This window comes from Apus apus, chromosome Z, assembly GCF_020740795.1.
Source record: "Apus apus isolate bApuApu2 chromosome Z, bApuApu2.pri.cur, whole genome shotgun sequence".
In the NCBI taxonomy this organism is placed as follows: Eukaryota; Metazoa; Chordata; class Aves; order Apodiformes; family Apodidae; genus Apus; species Apus apus.
Genome location: NC_067312.1, coordinates 74,571,649 through 74,594,562, shown reverse-complemented (window position 1 = coordinate 74,594,562; position 22,914 = coordinate 74,571,649). Strand labels below are relative to the sequence as shown.

The window sequence follows — 22,914 nt, the reverse complement described above, 5'->3', positions numbered from 1 at the left end:
TCTCTGCAGCTGATGCAGGATGCTTCCAAAGCAACTACCACCTCAAAGAGAGAGACAAGAAACCTACCTAGACCCGGGGACATGGACATCCGTGTCTTCTGGACTCAGCCAGCCGCCTGCACACTCTCTGTCACTCACGCATTATGCATTCCCCCTCTCCTACTCCTCCCTCTCCTCCGCGCAGCGTCCAGCACTCTCCTCCCTCTCCTGACTCCTGCTGCCTTCCCACTGCTGTGGAGATAAAAAAGGGGGTGGGATGGGAGAGGACAACATTTTTTTCAGACCCCAGCAATTTGCCCCGACATTGCTGCAGTTAAGATAAAGCCAGTCCTTTCCAGTCATGCCTCAGCAGCTCTTCCTCTTACCTAGGACTGCTCAGTTTTATTATTGGAGGCAGCTAAACTGGCAAGTTCTATTACTGGATTATGACAGATTTTGGATTCAAGTCCTCGGCTGCACTAGGACATGCAGCCCATCTTAATTCACAGCTATTCAGGACTGGGCAGGGAGGAACAATTCTGAATCCTATATCAAGCATTCTGGACTTAGTACCTTCTCTGACTAATATCTAATGCACATTTTATGGACATCATAATTCCAAGAAATTCCTGAGCCATGGCAGAGATAGAAAGGCACAAAAGCAGCACTCAGATCTTGCAAGTGTTAGCCCCCAAATTCCCTAACTCTCCCATTTATTGGTAAACAAGTGTCAAAATTCCTACTTAGTCAATAAACGCTGATGCATCTAAGCCTCAAAACATAGAAAATCCAGAATTTTTATGGAATTTCACTTAGTCCCCCATCATCTTCACTGTACTTCCAGAATGTTGGATAGCTACTAGGTCTTAGTAAGTAGAAATGCTGTTGCAAATGAACTTAGCAGCAAGAGCACAATCTCATCTAGCCAAATCCAGTTAGATCCCTTAACATGTCCTCACTCCCTGCATCTCTTGTACAAATTGAAACCATTCTTTCAGCATTTTTTTTTTTTAAAACATTGATTCCAACTCCGAGGAAATCCAACTCCAGATACATTCCTAATTTACAACAGTGCACAACCACATATCAGGCAATTAGAGCTTTCTGGATTTTGGCTTTTTTTTTTCATTACCAAAGTACCTTAAAAAGTCATGTCTCTGACACAACTTGGTGCAAAAGCAAAGTAACAACTAACATGCATCTAATGTGAAACTTGACAGAGGCATTTTTTAAAAGCCCATGTTGCTTATTAGTATTAAATACACAGAATCCATTGTAAATGCCTGCTTTAATACATTAGCATATAAGTATTTAGAAATAAATCCAAATTTAACAAATTTGAGATATTAACACAATGTTATTTCACATACAGTGTATTTACAGAAAGGGAGGAGGAAAATGCTAAGCACAAAACAGGATTCTGCCCTGAATAACTATTTTAACCTGTGCTATAATTTACTGAGAAGCTATGCATTTCACAATGAGCTGCTTTGATTTTAATTTATTTGAAGCATATGGAAAAAGCAACCACAGTAACAGAAATGACAGACAGAAGTACTGGTTCTTCTAAGGCTAATACAATCTTTGCATATAGAAATAACAAATACAGCACAGAAGTATTAGCCCTCCCCCAAAAAAAAAACCCCACAGGATTGATATTACTCTATGCCTTTTGATGGCATTAGCCTGGTCACTACATTGTGTTCACGGTTCAGGAAATACGTAAACAAACAGGAGAAGACAAAGAAGATGCTAGAGAATTATGAAAGTTTTCAAAAATCAGTCAGCAAAAGGCTCAAAGACCTCAGGAAACATTTTGCTTATAAAATCAAAAGGGGTGCTTCAAAGTAGAAAGCATTCAACCTAACACAAGCCATCAATTTCCACCTAATCACATAGTAGGATGGGATGAACTGCCTCCAAGTGCTGCTTATTTCACCCCTCTGACTAAACAGAGAGACCAAATTACTACCCTAGACTACCACCTAACTTTTGGATAATGACATTAGGCTACTGCTAAGATGAATCTCTGGATTTACTCTCTATAGAACTACAGAGAAAATGAACGTCAATAAATAAAAATCTGCAGTATAACATACAAAGGCATGGATGATCTAACATGAAGAGGCAAAATAGACATTAATAATCAGAATAAATTCTAGTTCTTAAGAGTGAAGGAAACATTCTACTGAATTATTCACCCAACATTGTAGTGATGTAGTTTTCTCTTCTAAAAAAGCTAGGCTGTGCCCTTAAAAGGAATTCAGGTATATGTGTATGATAATGTGTTATATATCCAATCACTTCTCATAGCAGTCCACCTGAGTTTATTTACAAATATATTTTTTGATCAGTACTTTATTATACATTATTCCCACGATCCAGTTCCAGTAACTCTATACTGAAAAGACAGTAACCACACCATTACTATTTTCCTATCTCAGCCTCACAGTCTAGATCCCATACTGCTTTTCTTCCCTGGATCAACAGGTGGAAAGGATACTGAGGTGTAAGTTTATTTTTATCCTTTATTCTATGGTTGTTTCAGCTTACATACATTACTTCATGTAGTCCTTTCGTCATCCAGTTTCTGTGGGAAGCTTGGCTCCCACCAACAGCTACCAAGCAGCTCAATATCAGAGCAGCTACCTTAATAGTGATTAGTTCTCAATTAGAGCAGACCTGAGCACATTAAACATTGCTAATTACTGAACTAGAAAATGAAGCAAGAGTCTGAAAACTCACACTTGGGCTCACTCATACACGTGGCCACTTTCATGGGGTACTTCAACAAAACTGCATTCAGATCCAAAGTGACTGTAGCTTCTATCACTCCCACTTAACACACAGTAGACCATGTTTTCTCTCAATCCCTGAGGATTTCCCAGTTGCTGTCTTTCATTCTCAGCATACCACTCCAGGGATCTGTGATTCCCCTTGTAACATAGGATGATGACAGAGCTCCCATGGGATTTTGTCAGTGGTGGTCCTCAACCAGCTAGAAGTTTGTTGGTGATTGACACAGGGCATTCCATAGCACTTTTAAGAACTCAGCAGGCTGCCCACACAGCACTCCCACCCCTTACAAATGCCCTGGATAAACAATCAGGTCTGGTATTGGACATACAATAGATCTGGCATTGCACAGAACTATGCCTTCAGGTCAGCCTTAACTTCTCTTTTCAATAAGAGCAGTAAATAAGGTGTACTAAGTACACCCAACAATTCTTTGTTTGTTTGGATTTAATTTGTTTTGAATTCATTACAACTCTGCAAGCTAAAAATGGCTCTGCTGCAAGTAAACCAATATTGAAAGCAGCAGCAATAGAATCAATGGACCCCAGTTTGTTTGTTTTGAAATCTTGCCTTTTCCTTTTGTTGGCATCATCTGAAAGGAAAGACCAAAGAAGAGGGAGTTAGAAAAAGAAACAAATACCTGAGAAGGAAAGCAGGACTTCAAGGAGCAAGAATAAAAAAAAAAGCTTCAGAAGATTTGTGGTTTTTGAAGGCCATTTGGTTTTCAAGCACAGGAATTGCAAGCTTAATCTAGGACTGTTAGAAATAAAAAATAAATGCTGATAATAACATTTTCTGAATATCCATAAATGCCACTATAATTGAAATTTGTTTTCATCTGTGGCATCCAAGCTTCAAAATTCTGGGCTAAGCACTTAGTTGGATGCAAGAAACCCAGGAGATTTGGAGAATTTTGACATTTTGGTCCTGAACAGATTCCCATATTGCTCTATTTATCACCTTCTTTGGTACTTCAGCTGGAGCAGATCTCAGCTACTCAGAATGAGGAATATGAAGCATAGGCACAGCTCTTCCATAGATCAATTCTTAATTAAAAGACATCAGACAACTCCTGACAAATAACTAAGAACAATTAGACTTTGTTGTAGTGTACAAGCAGAATACTGAGGCTGGTCTTGCTCCTCTCTTCACAGAGTAATCAACCAGTAGCAGATTACTTTCTTAACAAAAAAATAACTAGGTTTTGCTGATTTATTTTTTTTTTCAAAATGGATATTCTTTGAACAACAGTCCCTGGTGGTAAGCATTTCTGCAAGACAGACCATTTTTATTCTGGACCATCACAAGCACTTTTATCCTCCCCTGTGCAGCTACAGTTCTAGACTTGATTCCATATAGGTAACTGTTTGCTTGGCTGGTGTCTAAGGTGCATTCCCAGGGTTCTTTCTTATTACTTCTTCTCAATGTGATTCGCACTGGGGAACTGGCAAGGTTGAAAAAACCAGCAGTCAGAACTTCAGAACAGGACTTTGGTAGCACAGTCTTCAGGTAACTACATTGAAAGCTTTGGAACAGGACAGAACTGACCAGGACTCATACCAGCGGTGTGCTCACCTCAGAGCCTGACTGAGCTCACCTCAGGCTTCTGACCACTATCCCATAGAACCTCATGAACAAGCTTGTGCTGCCTGCTCTTCAAAACATGAAATAAGGTTTCTCAACACCTTCCTGTCATCAACCAGCTGTGCTCTCTGGAGACTCCTCTCCAGCTACCCCAGACTGAAGAGATGCACAACCACTGCCAGGTATCACCTGCTGCCTCTTTACTTGCACTTCTTTTTTTTTCCTGATAGGCTGGAAATGCTTTAATACTAAAATCTTGATTTTACTTTATAGTTTCCTGATTAATACACAGAGACATGCAAGACAAGAACACAAACTAGACAAAAAATAATCTGAAAGACTGTATGACAAAATTTGAGTATTATGCCCAGTGGTCTATGCTGGACTGGTGGCTGTGCAGATGTGTGCAGATAAATTCAGGTTTTGATCGTCTGTTTTTCACAGATGTTCAGGATTTAAGAAACTGAAAAATTAGAATTTCCAAGCAGACTGTGCTCTTTTTCGATGGAAAAACATTAATTTGTTTATGTCTTTAATGGTACACCTACTTATTTATATGCTGATAAAGAATGCTGATGTAAAAATTTTAAAAGAGCTTTTTAGTGAAAGAATTTAACTATTCCGATTCTCAGGAAAAAAAGTAAATGTGCCCTGATACCTGCTCATGGGAGGTTGCTGTATTTTAACTCACATTACAGCAGAAATGCTATTCATACAGTCATAAACTTCTTTATTACTGAACTCAGCTACACGTTTGACAAGACCCTCTCAAATAATGAGACCTCTTCTAGAAAATGTTAATTTAAATAAGTTCAAGTATAAAAAAACTAACAAATTGATAAGAAAATAACTTCTGTTTCAACTTCCTGCATCTCAGATTTGGTTGACCAAGCTGCAGCATGCAATTCTGACACAATTTTTGTCATTTTGTGTCATTATAATGACACAAAAGGAATGCCATCTCTGCAGAGATGGTTTGGTCTTACAATGTTCAGTGGCTCCTTTCAAAGAACTGTGGATGCTTACAGGCTTGTAGGTCACACGGAGAAGCAGCAAGATGAGAATCTGGCAAGAATTTGGCTGCCTGCTCCTCTTGCGCAGTTATTGTTACTAAATAAAGTTGTAGTCTTGTTTCTTCCCACCAAGTTTGTCCAGCTCCTCATTTGCAGCATGTCACTGACAATGTAGATAGTCTGCAGCAAATTAGAAGCTTTCTCATAAACCATCCATCACAACACACAACTTCAGAGCATGTCAAGCACTAGACTGTAAACTCAAAATCACACTTTCAAAAGTGAATTTTTTCTGAAGGCAAAACATAATAAAAATTTAAGTAACTCTTCAGAATCTCTTGGAGCTAGACTGCTCTTAATTTCAAAGTCCTTGGAAAGTATTTCAGACTGATATAAGTAGAAGGGTTCCAGCTGCTGCATACTAATTAATTTTCTTTCCCAATTCACTTATACGTGTTTTGACTGCTTCCTTTCAAATGAGAGAAAAAAGCTACTTGGAAACACAAATAACTTCTGTTTTTCAACTTAAAAGTTGACTCTTTTCTGAAATTCTTTGAGAGACACATTGATGTGTTTACACGTTTGTTGCTTACTTTTTCCTCTTGAGATCAAAGAGATATTACCTGAGTGGAAGGGAAATTAAGTACCCACAACAAATGTCAGATTCCAATGGAAAGCTGTAAAGCCAAAACTTCTGTCTCAGAAGTAATTATCTTCCATGTTTATGAATTTATTTTCTTGGCTGTGGGGAATCTTGGCATCCATCCTTGCTGTAAAATTGTCTACAAAGGGGCACTGGAATATTTTAGTATTGAAACACTCAGATGGTGACTCTGGGGACTGTCAGGCACGTAGAGGAAAAATAAAAGCCCTAACAGCTGCTAATACAGAGGGTAAGATGTGCTCTTTTCAGAGCTGGTCTGCAAGGGAAGAAGAGGCAACAACTCTTTATACAATTCTTCTCAGTTTCACTTATACTTTGTCCTGAACAAAACCTAAGACCTTCAAGATTTCCTTCTCTTAATGTAATGTTTGGTCTGCAACATTTTTAAGCTAATGAAGAAACTGTATGTCAGTAGTTTTTATTATTTTTTAAAATGTGACATCTATGAAGTAACATGTTTAGTCTCTTCCTCCTCCCCGTGGCATCTGAAATTTGAGTACATTGGATGCAAGGAGATGGAAAATCAAACCACTTAATTATGTTAGACTGCAAGGCACTCTAAAACAATTGCATATAAAAGTTGTATATATGGTTTGTTACTCATTATCTAGGCACTCCAGAGGCCTGCACTGATGCAGTAATATCTCTTCATATAAAATATTCCTAGGAAAACATAACCCATGTAACAGTACTATGAAATATGCTTTTGCATAGCCTTTTAATTTATGGCATTGCAAATCAAAAGTGAGAGGTGTTTCAGACAAGATATAAAAATGTTCCATGAGAAAGTGATAAAGGATCAAGTACCAAAGTGGCTGTTTAGGGTAGACAGTATAAATAAGTAAAATCCATAGTGTTTAAAATCTGCATAAGATCAGCTAGCTTGATCTCTTAAAGTTGTTTCCACTTTCTGCCCACCATGTGTGGTGCTTCCCTGTGGTTTGTTATTTTACTTCAATGGCAGAGGGAGGAAATCAACAAAGCCCAGTAACCATCCTGCATAGCACAATGTAACCATGGAAGCATTTGTCCACTTGTCAGAGCCTCTCCAGAATGATTCAGCCATTCATTTCATTGAATCAATATTGAAGATTTTAAGATTTATTACTTGAGGGAGGAGGAAAACTAATAAAACAAATTCCTTGTTGCTTCCCATCAAATACATTTTGTCACAGTAGGCATATCCATACCTTTCAAACACTTTTCTGGTGTCCTGTGGGCTATGTTACTGTCTCTCCTCATGGAGGGATTACTCCTGATGTATTTGCATTAACATGCCTGATACTCATTGAAAGAACTTAAAGGTTTCTGACACATTCTGCTGTTCTGTATAGAAGCTGAATCCAATAGAAAAACAAAAGTTGTAAAAAAAAGGGTGGAGGGAGTCTGTTTTAAAATTCATGAAAATGCACCCGTCAAAGAGTTTCTGTGCCTATTAGATAATTCCCTTATTTATGTCATACACTGGATATTTGTAATTATACCTTTATATATATTGAAGTATATATTAATACATAAAGTATATTTATTTTATTTTATTTATATATATACATATATACACATATATATAGAGAGAGGCACTTTCAGTACACAGTTCAAATATTTATCAGTCTATCAGGCTGAAAATGCTATACCTGCTCATATAGTAAAGCTTTTCAAGGCTCTGAATCAGACCTTTTGCTATGAGATAGTCTCCCTGCTCCCGCTCCCACTTCTACTATTCCCTCTCTCTTTTGTGAAAGCTGCCCAGCACAGCCCACTATTGCAGCCATCAGGAGCTTAAAACAAAGGATGATACTCCAGAGAACTCCCTCTCTTGCTACAGGCCTCTCTTCACATGGGAAGCACAGAAGAAGGGTGGAACAAGAGGCTGCAGAGTTGACAGGACCGCACGGGTGTGTTGGGGTCTGCTCAAGGGCACTTTCCCACTCAGTGGAATGACATCAAAGGACTGTTTGCCAGTGAAAGCTTTCCTCAGTTGCAGCTGTAGGCAGCAGTTTTCCAATCCAGAATACATCCACAGTAAAAACTTGCATACTGCTGAGCTTGTAAGATAAGGAAAAGGCTGTAATGGTGAAGATGCAACCATACCTGCCTAGCTGTGCCACCAGTAAGGGCAAAATACCAGCACCGAGGATGTCAAAGAAAGCTTCTGCCACAGCTGAGACCTCAGGGCTTAAAAGGTACCATGTAACGTACAGCTCCTTCCCATGGGGAGAAAACTGTCAAAATCCTTAAGCTTTTCATTTCCAGAATGGAGAGTTCACTACCATGACAAAATGCCAGTATACTACTATCAAGAAAAAAAAATAAAATTGAATAAGCGTGTATCTTGGTGCAATAGTATTATAAGAACTCAATCAGAAACAACTTAAAAAATAAATCAGTATACAGGTCATGGAAAGGGGGACTAGAGAGCAGACATTTTTAAATTACACTGTATAAACTATAAAAGATTACAGCATATAAAAGAAAAACACTGAATTGCTAAGACAATGGCAAGCTTAGTAACTGTATTTCAAATGTCTGTTAACAGTCAATACCAAAGTTATAAAAGGAAGTTTAGACTGTAATTGCAGCCTGACAGCAAACCTAGCCAAAATAATGTACAGGTTGGTGTGGGATTTCACTTACAAGGAAGTAAAATAAAAGAATGGGTTAAATACGTGAGCTTATACAAATAGTGCAATTTGGTCTATTTCTGAAAAATCACAAACTTCAGTGACAGTAATTGCACTGGTATAACAGAACTGAATAGCTGTAGGAGATACTTTTTAATCACATTACCATATGGTGAAGACATAGTGCAATGCTAGGAAGCACTGCAATGCTGTAAAACGGATTAAAAACTAGCTGGTAGATCTCAAAAAAGCATTCTCCAGTAAAAGATTATGAATAAAATACAACATCTCATTATCAACAAGCACAAATACTTGTATTAGGTGATTTAACATGGGTTACAAATAGATCTGATGCTCCTTAACACTCTCTCCCTGTAAGTACAAAAATCACAACTGCACGTTTATGATGTCAGTTTTAGCATGAAGGAAATGAAAGTATTGCAGGGAAATGGCTCACCAGGTTCCATTAAAACAAGTCACGTTAACCATACTGAATACCTTCAAAACCAAAATACAGGTTGTACCTTGCAAATGGTCTTCTGATCATTTTCATCTGAAGAAAACTCTGGCAGAGAAGCAGCTCCCTGAAAGTCTCCAAGGTGATACTGTGACTGGGATAAAACAGAGTTAGTGTGATCTTCAGATGCATCAGTGGTACATCAGTGACAAGGAGCTGTGGCTGGATCATCATCTACATTTGCATGTGGCACTAATGGGGTGAATATTTGCAACTGCATAAATTTCTGGTGTCCACATTTTAAAAACAACGCTGAAACCGTCAGAGGAAGCAAACAAATCAAACTCCCAAAAAACCAAGAGCTAGTGAAAGCAGAGAGCAAAAGTTAACAGTCTCTGAATGTTTAATTTGTTTTAATAAATGAAGGAATGACTTGATTGCAGTGCAAAAGTTCCCTCAGAGAAAAAGCAATCTGAGCACCGAAAGAACGGAAAACATGTCAAGAAGTAACAGATATTTCTGAACTTCACTACAGATTCATTGAGCTAAAATTGGAAGGGATCTAGAACAATATTATAAAAAAAAAAAAAATAATCACATCAGTTATCACACTTCAGAAACTCCTATTTTTCAATACAGGTCTACAAGTAGGAATTAAGAATCTTACTGCAAAATCTGTCTGCAAATAATTTGAAATAAATTTTCAACAGACTGCACTCCACTCTGCATGCTGTCTTTACTGCAACTGGTAGATTTTCTTGTTCACAGGATATCGCAACTAAGCTAAGCAAAATGCAAATCAGAAGCAAATATGCAGTTCTTTAAAGATTTTTGACAACTAAATATCAAACAACAAATGCACCCTACTGGCTGTGTTATGGAAGGTACACAGCACATTTCTATTACGAACAGACATTAAATTTAAATTAAATTAACAAAAAAGTAACCAAAGGGAAGCAGCAGATACATGAAAAAATAAACTTGAACAGTCTCTATCCAAAGACAAATTTTAATTTATTATTGTTAAAACTGTAACAATACTAAACAGTTAATTTCTGTGGTTATCTTTAACCCATTCTACAGTGAAACTGTTGAACCTTATTAACTAAAAAGGATTTCTGCTAATTTTGACAATCGAGGCCCAGATTATAATACTTATAACTAAGTTTATACATGCAAATTTTTCCATTTCTGATCAGACCTCTCTGCAGATTCAGCATTATTTGCTTCCTGCATACTTTCATAATTCTTAGATAGCTTCTCTGGCTGCACCTTACTCATCTTCCAGTCAGATGCTGCTAAAGAACTTCAGACTTTATTTGGACACAGTTTGAGCTGCAGATGTACCTTGACATGACTATTTCCCATTATTTTAGCACCATCCCCAAGTACTGGGCAGGGAAGTCAACACAGACAAAGGCTGGGTATTTATTTCGGTGTGAGTCTTTAAATGAGTCATAGCTTATTATGTCATTCAAGTAATTAAAACATAGATTCAGATACTTGGCACTAGCTATCTAAATGTAAATCCAGCCCTGTGGTCCTGAAGCACAGAATGACTTAAAGCCTTACAAAATCAGTAGTGTCACATGACATGCATGCAATTTCTAGATGAAAAGAATATAATTTTTTTAAATTAAAGATGGCAAATCATATCACTCAACCGAACATCTTCTTTACAGTTGCTTTCTATTAATTCCTTCAGAACTTAATATTCCTGTGTATATACTTAACTTCCTAGCTCTGATCAAGCCAAACTAGTTATGACATGACCAACGGGAATGTGGTAGAGATCCCTGCAGTTGCTCTTGGAATGCCAGGGAGTGGTTAACACTGACCCTGTCGCTCACTGAGAATGCACTATTAGGATATGCAAAGTAACTTACAAGGGGACAGAGAAAGGCTGTATTCCCATTAGCATTCATGGGAGCTATGCAGCTACAGTCTTGTTCATCAAGTTTGGAATATACCCTTTTGTTATTGATGGGAAAATGTCACTCGTTACAAATGGTTACACACAGGGGTGTAGCAGGGTCAAAGCAAACTCCAATACTTTCTTCTCCCCTCTAAGGCAAAGTGCTGCTTCAGCAGTTCTTTTTTGACCTGATGGTACACCTCCTTAGATAAAAGAAATGTTGAAATTCCCTGCCACGACCTTTTCTGCAGCCTCCCCACCCCAAGATTAAAGAAAACCTCCAAAAGGATATGCCAGTAGTGGTGTATGAAGGGACAATAATCATCAGACATTGCTGCAGGCATCAGTGTGTATGAAGCCCCTCCAGGTCCACCCACAGCTCTGACGGGTCTCATAAAACAGTCTTTCAACAGCATGAATAGCGTCTGAGTCATCAGTTTCCCAGCCACAGACAACTAGGGTTGTTTCACTTCTATTACTGAAAGCTTCCTTTTAAAAACCAAAACAAAACTGGTTGGTCCTTAAGATACCCTTTGCCAGATGTGGCATGACACTTCCTAATAGCAGGAATTCTCACTCACTAAGTTGTAACAACTTTTTGTCAACTAGAGATCCCAAGAGAAAACTGAGGGTTTATGGCAAATTAATTCAGTTTTACCTTCAATACAGCTCTTGCTGAAAATACAGTTGGTGGAAGAGTTAACCTACTTCCATTTTGTCATCCTCAAAACCACACTCATACATCCTGGGACCCCCAAGAGTATGTTCACACATTTGTTGTATAATCTGACAATCTAAGATCACCTTTGTCGAATGGCAGTTTCTAAGTAAGGCTGCATCTAAGGCCTTCAGCAATGTTAATTAGCACAAGCTGTGCATCTGACCCATGATAAAAATAGAAGGCTTACTCCTGAGCAGGCTTGGATTGGGAAGATGCTATTAAATACTCTCAAGAAAAGAAAATACCCCTATTTAGGCTCCTAAATAATTTAGAAATAGTCTCCTGCCATGTAAGAAAATTTGGTCTTAAGAAATTCTAATTACTCTTGGCATCTACAGAAATATTTTAATAAATGAAGAAAAGAGTGTCTAAATATTAGCTTCTATTAACTGTGCCCAGCTTCCTGCTGGAAGGAAATCCTGTTTACACATTAGTACTGTTCCATGCTTCTCCACAAAGCACAGCAATCAGACCTGCCTAATGGCCAGCTCATACTTCATGCTTACTGCTGACTTCTGCACTTGAGAATACTTGCATTTTTTCATGCAAACCTTCTCCAACTTACAACATAGAACTTCTACACTCTGGACAGAACATCTATGCTATAATCTACTGCTTTTCTTGTTGATGCTGTTTGTCTAGGGAGTACCTAGACAGCCATAGGAATACTCTAATTTTACCCAATCCATCCCTCATCAACAATAATACGCTACTTTAAGGCAGATACTGAAATACATGTATTTACTTTCCAAATCAAGCTGAGACACAAGAAGATACTATACCTTGACAGCTTATTTTACAGTGCCTGAAAATGCAGCTTCAACCTTCCATGTCTGTGGGTGAGAAGTGTAGCTCAACAAAGCTACAAAATAATTAGCTCTTAAGTTTATGTTTTTAGACTGAAGTAATTTAGCTTTCAAAACTAAAGTCACAGTAGAATTCTGCCTTTGTCAATACCAAATACATTTCTAACCACTCTGGTTGTTCAGGAAAGTCTGAAAACATCATATAGCAAAGCTCCAAAACAAAAGCTCCCATTACTTAAAATTACTTTTTTTTTTTTAAGATTAGATTTAATCTGTTGAGGCTTGCAATCACATTTGTCTTAAGCAACACAAGCAGCCTACCCTTAGAGCTGTCAGCTTTTGTAAGAAACTGTACTTGTTACTGCTGTAATAAAAACTTCCTTCTCAGGCTGTGTCAAAAGAAACTCAGAGTAGATTAAATTTACTGGTAGGACCAGGAAGTCTTCCTATTACTGACTATAGCCTCAGCAACTGCAATAGCTGCTGACAGTTCTTTTAATAGTGAAAATTACCCTGAAGGAAAGTTGAAATAACTACAGGGTTTTTCTCTCTTGTGAAAAAAAATACACCAGCATGGGGTGAACACCTGCATTGCTGCAGTACTAGTCCTGAAGATGGAGGAAAGGCACGGAGGGATAACAAGCAGATGCCTGACAACATCTGGGCGGGTGGCAACATCTGGGTGGGCAGCAACACAGTAGGAGCCTGAGCAGGGCTGAACAGCATACAGCCTTTGGAGAGAAGCTGTGAACCCCCAAAGGCAAAAAGGGCTTCTAGCAGAATTACCTCCCTGGCCCACAGCTTCGTGTGTGAGCAAACTCCTTTCCTCCAGGAACAGGGTGAGGAAGAAATGATGTACTAAAACGCAAACCTGACAGAACAGGTGGAACTCCACAGGCCCACCCACTCTCAGGATGTCACCTCTCCTCGACACCCCCCTGTGCCACCAGGCTGGGGGAGCTGGGGTGTCCAGCCTGGAGAAGAGAAGGCTCCAGGGAGACCCGAGAGCACCTTCCAGTGCCTGAAGGGGCTCCAGGAAAGCTGGGGAGGGGCTTGGGACAAGGGCAGGGAGGGATGGGAGCAGGGGGAAGGGTTTCCAGCTGGGAGAGAGGAGATGGAGATGAGATGTGAGGGAGAAATTCTGGGCTGTGAGGGTGGTGAGACCCTGGCCCAGGCTGCCCAGGGAAGCTGTGGCTGCCCCATCCCTGGCAGTGTTGAAGGGCAGGTTGGATGGGGCTTGGAGCAGCCTGGGCTGGTGGGAGGTGTCCCTGCCCATGCAGGGGGATGGATCTAGGTGATCTTTAAGGCCTGTTCTGATGCCTTAAACAATGAGCAAGGCTCCAGCATCCCTTTTATGGTTATGCAGATTGGCGTCCACCTGAGCAGTCCCCAGGCCCTTTGCCTGTAAACAGGGCACAAACTCCAGGAACCAGAGTTTCCTCGCTGTTGAAAACCGGCCGCGGAAACCAGACAGACCAACACGATGTAGGCGCCGGAGAAGGGACGAAACCAGAGGACACCTCAGAACGACCCCCCCGGGGGAAGGCCCTCCCGCCTAAGAGTGCCGGGCGGGAGCAGCGCCGGGCGGGAGCAGTGCGCGGCGGGAGCAGTGCGGGGCGGGAGCAGTGCGGGAGCAGTGCGGGGCGGGAGCAGTGCGGGAGCAGCGGGAGCAGTGCGGGGAAAGCGCGGGAGCAGTGCGGGGCGGGAGCAGTGCGGGAGCAGTGCGGGGCGGGAGCAGTGCGGGAGCAGCGCGGGGCGGGAGCAGCGGGAGCAGTGCGGGAGCAGCGCCGGGCGGGAGCAGCGCCGGGCGGGAGCAGTGCGGGGCGGGAGCAGCGCGGGAGCAGTGCGGGAGCAGCGCGGGAGCAGTGCGGGGCGGGAGCAGTGCGGGGCGGGAGCAGTGCGGGAGCAGCGCGGGAGCAGTGCGGGGCGGGAGCAGTGCGGGAGCAGCGCGGGAGCAGTGCGGGGCGGGAGCAGTGCGGGAGCAGCGGGAGCAGGGCGGGAGCAGTGCGGGGCGGGAGCAGGGCGGGAGCAGCGGGAGCAGTGCGGGGCGGGAGCAGTGCGGGAGCAGCGCGGGGCGGGAGCAGCGGGAGCAGTGCAGGAGCAGTGCGGGGCGGGAGCGGGGCGGGAGCAGCGCGGGAGCAGTGCGGGAGCAGCGCCGGGCGGGAGCAGCGCGGGAGCAGTGCGGGACGGGAGCAGTGCGGGACGGGAGCAGTGCGGGAGCAGCGCCGGGCGGGAGCAGCGCCGGGCTGGCGCCGGGCGGGAGCAGCGCGGGGCGGGAGCAGCGGGAGCAGCGCGGGGCGGGCGCGGGGCGGGGCCGCGCTGCGGACGTGGCGGCGCGGGCGCCATTGCGGGGCCATGAGGCGCGGCGGCAGGTAGGGCCGCGGCCCGGGGAGGAGCGGGGCCGGGCCGGGCCGTGCCCGGGAGGGAGCGGTGACTGCGCGGGATCCCCGCGGAGGGCGCTGCCGCCGCTGCCGCGGCCCGTCCCGCGGAGCATGGCCGGCAGAGGCCTGCAGGCTGCGGGCGCGGCGCAGCCGGCCGTCGGCGGTCACCTGTACCCCTTGGTGAGCGTGGCGGGGCCGGAGGGCGAGGGGCCGGAGGAGGAGGGCGAGGTGACGGAGCTGCGGCCGCGGGGCAGGGAGAAGGTGCGGAGAAGCGCGTCGAGGGACAGGCTGGATGATATCGTCCTGCTGACGAAGGACATCCAGGAAGGGGACACGCTGAACGCCATTGCACTTCAGTACTGCTGCTCGGTGAGTCCTGGGGGGCTTGCCCGGGCTTCTCTTCTTCCCCCGGGTGTCGGGACGAGCCGGAGGGCCGCTCTGGTTCCTCGCCCGGCCGGCTGGACGCGGCTGTTCGGCAGGCAGCCCCTCGGGAGCGCCGTGCTCTCGAGAAGCGGAGACCAAAAAAAAAAAAGCAGCAGCAGCGTTGGTGGAACAGCGCGGAGCGTGTAGGAGTTGCGGTTTCTGTGCGCTGCTTCTCTTGGCGCTGGGGTCAACGTGAGAAATGAAAGCGATGGCGCTTGTGGCGCTGTCCCTCGGAGTGTTGCAGTAAGTTTCAGAGCATTGCTGTCGGCGATGGGGAGGGTGTTGCTGAACCGCCTGCAGGGTTTGTGTGGAGCCCTCATGTTGTTAAGCCAGGAGAAGAAAACCCTGGTTGTAGTTCCCTTTTAAGTTTTCTAAGTTGCCTTAACATTCATCGGCACAAGCATGTTGTACCCTTTGGAGATCTTTGTCCACTCACCCCGAGTGTTCCCTCTGGTGCTCAGACCTCACCATTTCTTCCAAGAGTTCTTAAATTAGGTTTGTGAATGTATTTCCTACCTAGTAGTTTTGCCTGGCCAGTACTGATGGAGACAGAGGCTTCTGTCTGGTTGATGCTAGCCTTTGCATGTATCCCGTGTTAACAGGACATCAGTCATGTGTGTTGGTGGACTCGACTGCTAACTGTGTGGTTTTCCAGAGATCAAATTTAGTCAGATTCAAAATACACGTTAACAGAAGTCTTGCTGTCATCTAATTCCTCAGGCAGAAACAAAATCAGAGGCCACCTGTCGTGAGCTTAGATGCCAAAGTCTTGACATAACTATTTAATAATCATGACAGACCTTAGCCTCATTAACCTCGGTCTTGGCTTCAGATACCATGGCAATTAGGTGTTTTGAGCAGGCCTCATGTAAGACATAAGCAGTAACTGGGTTGCTTTCTGTCTTGAAATTAATGAAAATTCACTGATCACTGGGGTAGGTGCTGCATTTGGCAGTCTTCTATGCTCATCTGCTCACTGTCACAGGAGGTGAAACACTTTCACACTACAGGGTTAGTGCAGGAAGCAGGCACACAGATCACTCCCAAGATTTTTGTGGCCACATCTGTGTCCTAAGTGGAGCAGCCACAGCAACCAGGGTCTCTTGACTGCCTTGTTTTGTGTCTTAAACTTCTCCTGAAGTAAATGTCTTCCCAGTGAAGACAGGAAGGATCTGCACTCAGGTGCAGCTTAAAACGAGGCGTAATTTTCGTGTGCAAGAAGTGTTGCAACGAGGTACTGACTTTTACGTATTGCATGATGGTGAGGTTTGTGGCTGCATCTTCCATGTTGAACGACTTACTGTCTCCGAATGCAGCCACAGATTTTCCAAAGGTACTTAAGTCCCTGTGGAGTATTTAAGTTAGACTTAAAAGAACTTCTTGAAAGCAAAATGAAACTCATTTGGAGGAAGAGAGTGCTAACTTGAGGGAAGATTACAGTTTTATGATTGCTTTCTGCCTTAGCCCCTGGAAGCAGAAAGAGGATACAAACCACAGCTGTGGCTAGAGTAATTGGAAGTTCATAGTTTTTTATGTTCCTTACTCGAAGTTTTCAGTTTTTAATTGGTAACTCATAGTAACTTACTTGAATTGAAAACACTGAGGTGAAGTCCCATTTCCTTTCACTGAGCTAGTTTCCCACAACAGATGAATAAACGTGAATATATGCGTCAAGTGACTTTGTGTTCTTACTTGAAGTGAGGAGGTTTGTTACCTTGTAATTACCTTGTTTATTTTACATTGTTCAGATTTGGTCCTTGACCTTTTCTCACTTCATACTGTTTGAATGGGTATTGGTTTAAAAAAAAAAGGGGGGGGGCAAAACAAAGGCCCTGCCTTTGTTTTATTAAGTAAGAATTGGGTTTCTCAAGGATGTAGTACTCTTTATTAACAAGTTCTGGTTCACTGGGGCTTTGATATTTAAACTGTTGGTTTTGGTTTTAGGTTGCAGATATCAAGAGAGTTAACAATCTTATCAACGATCAAGACTTTTTTGCCCTGAGGTCTGTAAAAATTCCAGTGAAAAAGTTCAGTGTACTGACAGAAACACATGTGTCCCCAAAAGGAAGACCCATCCTCCGGCCTGCTCACTGCTCCCTAGAAGCACAGGAATCATCAGCTTCTGACACATTCTCTGCTCATGAGACCGTTGGCAACTTCTTAAAAGAAATGGACCGAGATATAGAAGAAATAGTGAAGTGCAATGACACCAAGAGAGAGAATCTTAATGAAGTTGTTTCTGCCTTAGCAGCCCAACAGATCTGTTTTGAAACTGATGGTAAAACCAAGAAAAGCAAGGATCCTTACTACGGAGCAGATTGGGGCATAGGATGGTGGACAGCTGTAGTGATTATGTTGATTATTGGCATTGTAACTCCTGTTTTTTATCTCCTGTATTACGAAGTTCTGGTGAAGGCAGATGTCAGTCACCATTCTACAATGGAATCTTCCCATTTGTTTGTCACGGCAGCGTCACATCAGAAACAAATAGAAAATGGAGTAAATGCAGCAAATATTGTAAATGTTGATAATCAATGAGACCTTCAGCCTTAACAAGAAAATCTCAGGCAGCTGTTATGAATAACAGACATAACGTAGTGTTAGATAAAGAAGAAACCACAGAATGCAAAATGCATCTGGAGTGCAGAGGAAATGTGTACTGAGATGTGACTTGCTTGTGTGGACAGTGTTCCAGTCCATGGGTATTTCTGTGGACCATGTAATCTCTGAATATACCTGAGACAGGTGACTTTAATGGAAGATTGGGATGTAAGTTAAGGTGAAGCTTTGCACTTTTTTTCTATTTTCATAGGCATATGTTTTTTAATTAATGATGAGGTGAAAAAATGTAGTTTGAACTAACACATGAAGTCTCACTGTATGATTTACAGCCCTAAAATGGGCATTTGGGGATACCTAATTTTTAAGCAACCTGAGGTATTTATAGAATGCATATAGTACACTTGACATTTTAATATGAGGTTTACAGTTATCACTTAAAACTGTGTTCTCAGTTTCTTTCTTATAAAGTTAGATTTTTTAAAAATACACCCTGTCATTCCATAATTAATTACCACTTTGAAGTTCTATTTTAAAAGTGTCTTTTATATAAGCTGGAATCTTCAAATCTTGTGCCTGTGGTCAGCCTATTCTTCAGTACTTCTCAATATAAGCAGTAGGATAGTTTGTTTTCTATCTCTGTGATACCATGCTTCAACACAGTGCAGCTGAGGGTCTTGTTGAAAATTCACATCCTTCCATGGTATCCTACTGACTGGACTGCACTTCTGGAACAGGTTGCCCAGGGAAGCTGTGGCTGCCCCATCCCTGGCAGTGTTGAAGGGCAGGTTGGATGGGGCTTGGAGCAACCTGGGCTGGTGGGAGGTGTCCCTGCCCATGGCAGATGGGACTGGAAAATCTTAAAGGTTCCTCCAACCCAAACCATTCTGTGATTCTATGATTCTCATCTGGTCAGCTGTGTATAAAACAAAAGAACTGCAGATGTATGGCACCTTGGTGTGACTGCTTCACTTGTCTTTGTCACCTGGAGAGGTTTTTTCCCCTCTCCAGTTAATCTGAGTTCAGTACCAACTGATTCTGAAGACAGCAGCTACATGGGTACCAGGTACGCTAATGATCTGCCCATGAACGCTGAACACTTAAGTTTTCTAGGAGATTTCAAAAAAGTTCAAATGAGATTTACTGACTGCTGTCAAGAAATTTAAATTGCAGCAAAATAGACCAGCTGCAGCTTCACACTTGTTCTTTACATGGTAGTATATTCCTCGGCCACTCTGTTCTTGAACATTTCACTTGGAGTTTGATGAACAATCTTGCTTTTCTCCTCTTCCCTAGCTGAAAATCCTACAACATAAGCAAAAAAAAACAACCAAAAAACCAACCCACCCTGGACTCTTGCAGCAGAAAAAAGGGAGGTACTTACATACTGAGAATATTTTTAAAATAAAAACAGATGCTGCCTATATATTTTTTTTTGTTTTATTTGCCTTCTGGAATAAGATCTCTATTGCTCTGTTCAAAGTACCATTTGTTACCAAAGCCCAAGATACCTGACTTGAATAGGACTTCCCTTTGGGTGGCTTGCATAAGTATATACAGTATAAAAAAACACTCTGATAGTCAATGTTTCCTAACTGTTGGAGGTATTCCAAAGTCCTTTATCAACTTAAATTTTGGAATGAAAGACTTGTGCTTTGTCTGTTCTTGGGGCAATATTGGACCTGTTGCCCCAAGAAGTCAGGCAGATACTCTTCACTGGCATTCTGTGAGCATTGACTGGATACCTTTGAGTGTATTGTATTGAGATTGAAGCAGGCCAAAGCTTGAAGGGAAATGCTGTGCAGTTGGATCTGTGAACTATGATCTATGACTCCTGAACCCTTTGACCAAAGTGGTATTTGTGGAGATAATGTGAGTTACTCATCGTAATCATCATGAGGGATTGCAAACAGGCATTAACTTCATGTTTCACATAATGCTTGTTTTCAGAGAGCTTTTAAAATAGTAATTCTTTCCATTAAAAAAAAATATGCCAATAATACAAGCTTGAGTACTGAAGTACCAGTTCTGGGTAAGGCTGTAAGAACAGCATTGCAGGAGAATTTATACTGGCTAACATGATACAGCTTCCATGGCTAAAACTTTAAAAGATGACTTGCTTTAGTCCAGAATATAGGGCTTTGGCATGTTAAGACAAACATTTTCTATTTAGGACTAAAACTCGGTATGTAATGTGTCAGTTCTGTGCTGCAACCTTATTTGCTGGTTTGCTTCTTTCCCTTTCATTCTGTTGGAAACCTCAGCATTTTTAATACATTGATAATTCTGTAAGAAATGTAAGGATAAAGAACTTGAAATTAGCTATTGTGATGATGCAACATAAGTGTAATTTACTTTAAGTCTCTAAACTGCTGGGTATTATAATGTTATCAGTACAGAAGCAAACTTAACTTCAGTTATGGTTGGACTTAGGAAGATCAATATCCTGTTGACTAGGAGTAAACAGGTGGGTGGTTAACTGTTGCTTTTCATCCTTGTGGTGATACCACTGAGTAGTTCTCTGGCATATCTCAGGCTTTGAGCTTTTCCATGTGGAAGGCCTGTGACATCCTGTCACCAAGTTAAGTGTGATGAGCCTTTCTTTTTACATGATGATAAGCAGTCGTTAGAAAAACACAAAGGGGAGGCTGTTGCATTGAACCAATACTACACTCATCTAGAGCCTGGCATGTCTGTATGTGGGATATTTCATAAATTACATTTTAAATTTAGAGAGTTAATTTTATCAGAAGATACAGGAGGTTCTTTTACAAAGATTGTAGCATTCCTGGTACTGGCTTTGTGCAGGATGCAGGGATCTTTACTGTTTTTTTTTTTTTCTAAAGTACAACACAACTAGCAATGCATCATCACATGTCAGCCCTGCACAAACAGGGTTACTGCTCTGTATGGAACTTAAATCTGATTTAAGTTAACATGTGTTAGTCTTTTAGAAACTGACTTGTTAAAAACACCACCACAACAGAGCGGTAAATAATATTTTAGATTAATTACAACACATTGTTGATCAGGAAGTTGATTTTAAATTTAGGTGCATATTGCACTGTTGGATCATGTAAAATGTAAATTCTTTAAATCTGCTATATTTTGGAGTATTTTGTCACAAATAGTCTTTGTATAACTATTTTATAAAGGCTGGAAATACAACTGTAAAATAATTCTGAATGAGGACACAAGTCTTATTTTAAGTACTTTTGTTCCTCTGCTTTTAGAAGAACATAATATACATAAAATAAAGATTTTATTTTAGACTGCAGTGAAAGTGGTGCATATAATGTGTTCTCAGCTCTATGTACTTTGCATCATTTATTACAGGAGGCTACTACTTGTATTTGTTCCGGCTAGTTTATATGTATAAATCTAAAACAAACCCCCCTGGCCAACAAGTTACTGAGTTGGCAGTAGCTTCATACAGCATTCATTCACCTTGTTTATCCTCTGCATGCCTTGTAGGACTTGGATCTTTTCTACATAAAGTTCTGAGAACTTCTTAGTTCTGTGAAATAAGGATTAAGAAATAGGCATAAAAAACCGAGGTGGGGATTAGTGAAGTTCTTAGATGGTGATCTCCCTACCCAATGAAAACAGTGCCTTTTTGTAGGAAGTAGCAGTGCTCTTCCACTGCTTTTCACATAGGATCTGAATATGTCTGCCCAAACCCAAAGTGTGCTGAGACCCAAAGAACCATCTTAATTCTGTCAGCATTATAGTTCTGTAATAAGTACTAAGCAATTGGAAAATCAGCTTGTAAAAGCAGCTGCAAGTGTTGTGCCTGTGGGACAGCACAAGCAGAACTCTGCATGTTTATAAGCGCTGGCCTTGCTGGCCATTGTCAAACTAGTCCTAGAGGGTCCATCCTAAGACTCTGTAGTTCCCTCAGGAGGACAGAGGTGACCATAGTTCACCTTTTAAAGGTCTCAAAAAGACCTGATTTCTGCCAGAATAATATGCCTCAACAGCACAGCAGGGAGGCTGTTGTCTCTCCCATTGGCAATGTGACGAACAAGTCCCTGAACCCCAGGAATTAGTATCTGCTATACAATAAGGCATTGTACCTGGTCGGGCAAGCCACAGCTTGTGACCAAATTGTAACTCGGGCAGTAATGCTTTTCCAGTGTTAATTCTCTAGTTCTGTCTTTGGTTAAAGCCATCTATTTGCATTCCTTGAGTGAGAGACAAGGAGTCTCACTGTTTATCTTGCATGGAGGATAACAGCTCATAGAAGAGGAGACTAGCTGTGCTTGGGGCAAGCATATATCATTTCCAACACCCTTGCCTTGTTCACATCTTCTGTTTTGTGTATCACATCCAAGAAATAATAAGCACCACTGTTCAAGAAGTAACTGCTGGCATGTGTGATGTTCAAATAAAATTATCAGACAGAATACATTTCCTATGCAATGCAGCAGGAAGTTTATTAAACATGATTTGTAAAGGTATGAACCTCTCAAAATAAAACTAGTATGCCTCTGAGGTGTGACCTGCGTAGCATTTCAGTGTAATTTCCTTTACATCTGATATGTATTTTATCAGAATACTTGAAAGCTACACCTTAATGAACAAATTCTTACTGCACACAGAAGTTCATGGAATAATGTAGTACTGTTTGCACGTCAGCAGTGAGGTAAAGTACTGCCTGACAAAATGCCAAACTTGCAAGGAAAACTTCTGTACTTTCTTTTGCAAATAAAATAATTGATTTTATTTTAAAACTGTTCTTTCATTAGACCTGATAACAGCACTAGGTATCAGGAACATGATGTTTTACAAAAGTAAAAAAAAACCCACCAAAATATGGTGATGATCAGCAGCAATGTCGTAACACCAATATTTTGTGTCATCAAAGAACAGCAGGACACAGAGAATGCTCCGTTATTTCCTCAAGTTTAGGAGTAAGTTTGCTACACTTCAGCTGTTGGTTCTCAAATAAAGTTAATGTTTCTAAACATTTTGGTTTTGGTATTCTCATAATTC

General features: G+C 41.7%; 2 protein-coding genes across 2 annotated transcripts in view; one reads left to right on the top strand and one right to left on the bottom strand.

The window, feature by feature from the left end:
• Positions 1-95, bottom strand: part of ADGRV1 (adhesion G protein-coupled receptor V1) — a 278,553-nt gene extending 278,458 nt beyond the window's left edge. Inside the window, exon 1 of the mRNA XM_051642551.1 lies at positions 68-95. Coding sequence (XP_051498511.1) covers positions 68-89 — 22 coding nt within the window. The 5' untranslated portion in view covers positions 90-95. The remainder of the gene's footprint in view (positions 1-67) is intronic.
• A 14,803-nt stretch (positions 96-14,898) lies between these two features.
• Positions 14,899-22,886, top strand: LYSMD3 (LysM domain containing 3). The gene is made up of 2 exons (XM_051642565.1): positions 14,899-15,306; positions 17,305-22,886. The coding sequence occupies exons 1-2, from the start codon at positions 15,049-15,051 to the stop codon at positions 17,896-17,898; spliced, it is 852 nt and encodes a 283-aa protein (XP_051498525.1). The 5' UTR covers positions 14,899-15,048; the 3' UTR covers positions 17,899-22,886.
• The last annotated feature ends 28 nt before the right edge of the window (positions 22,887-22,914 follow it).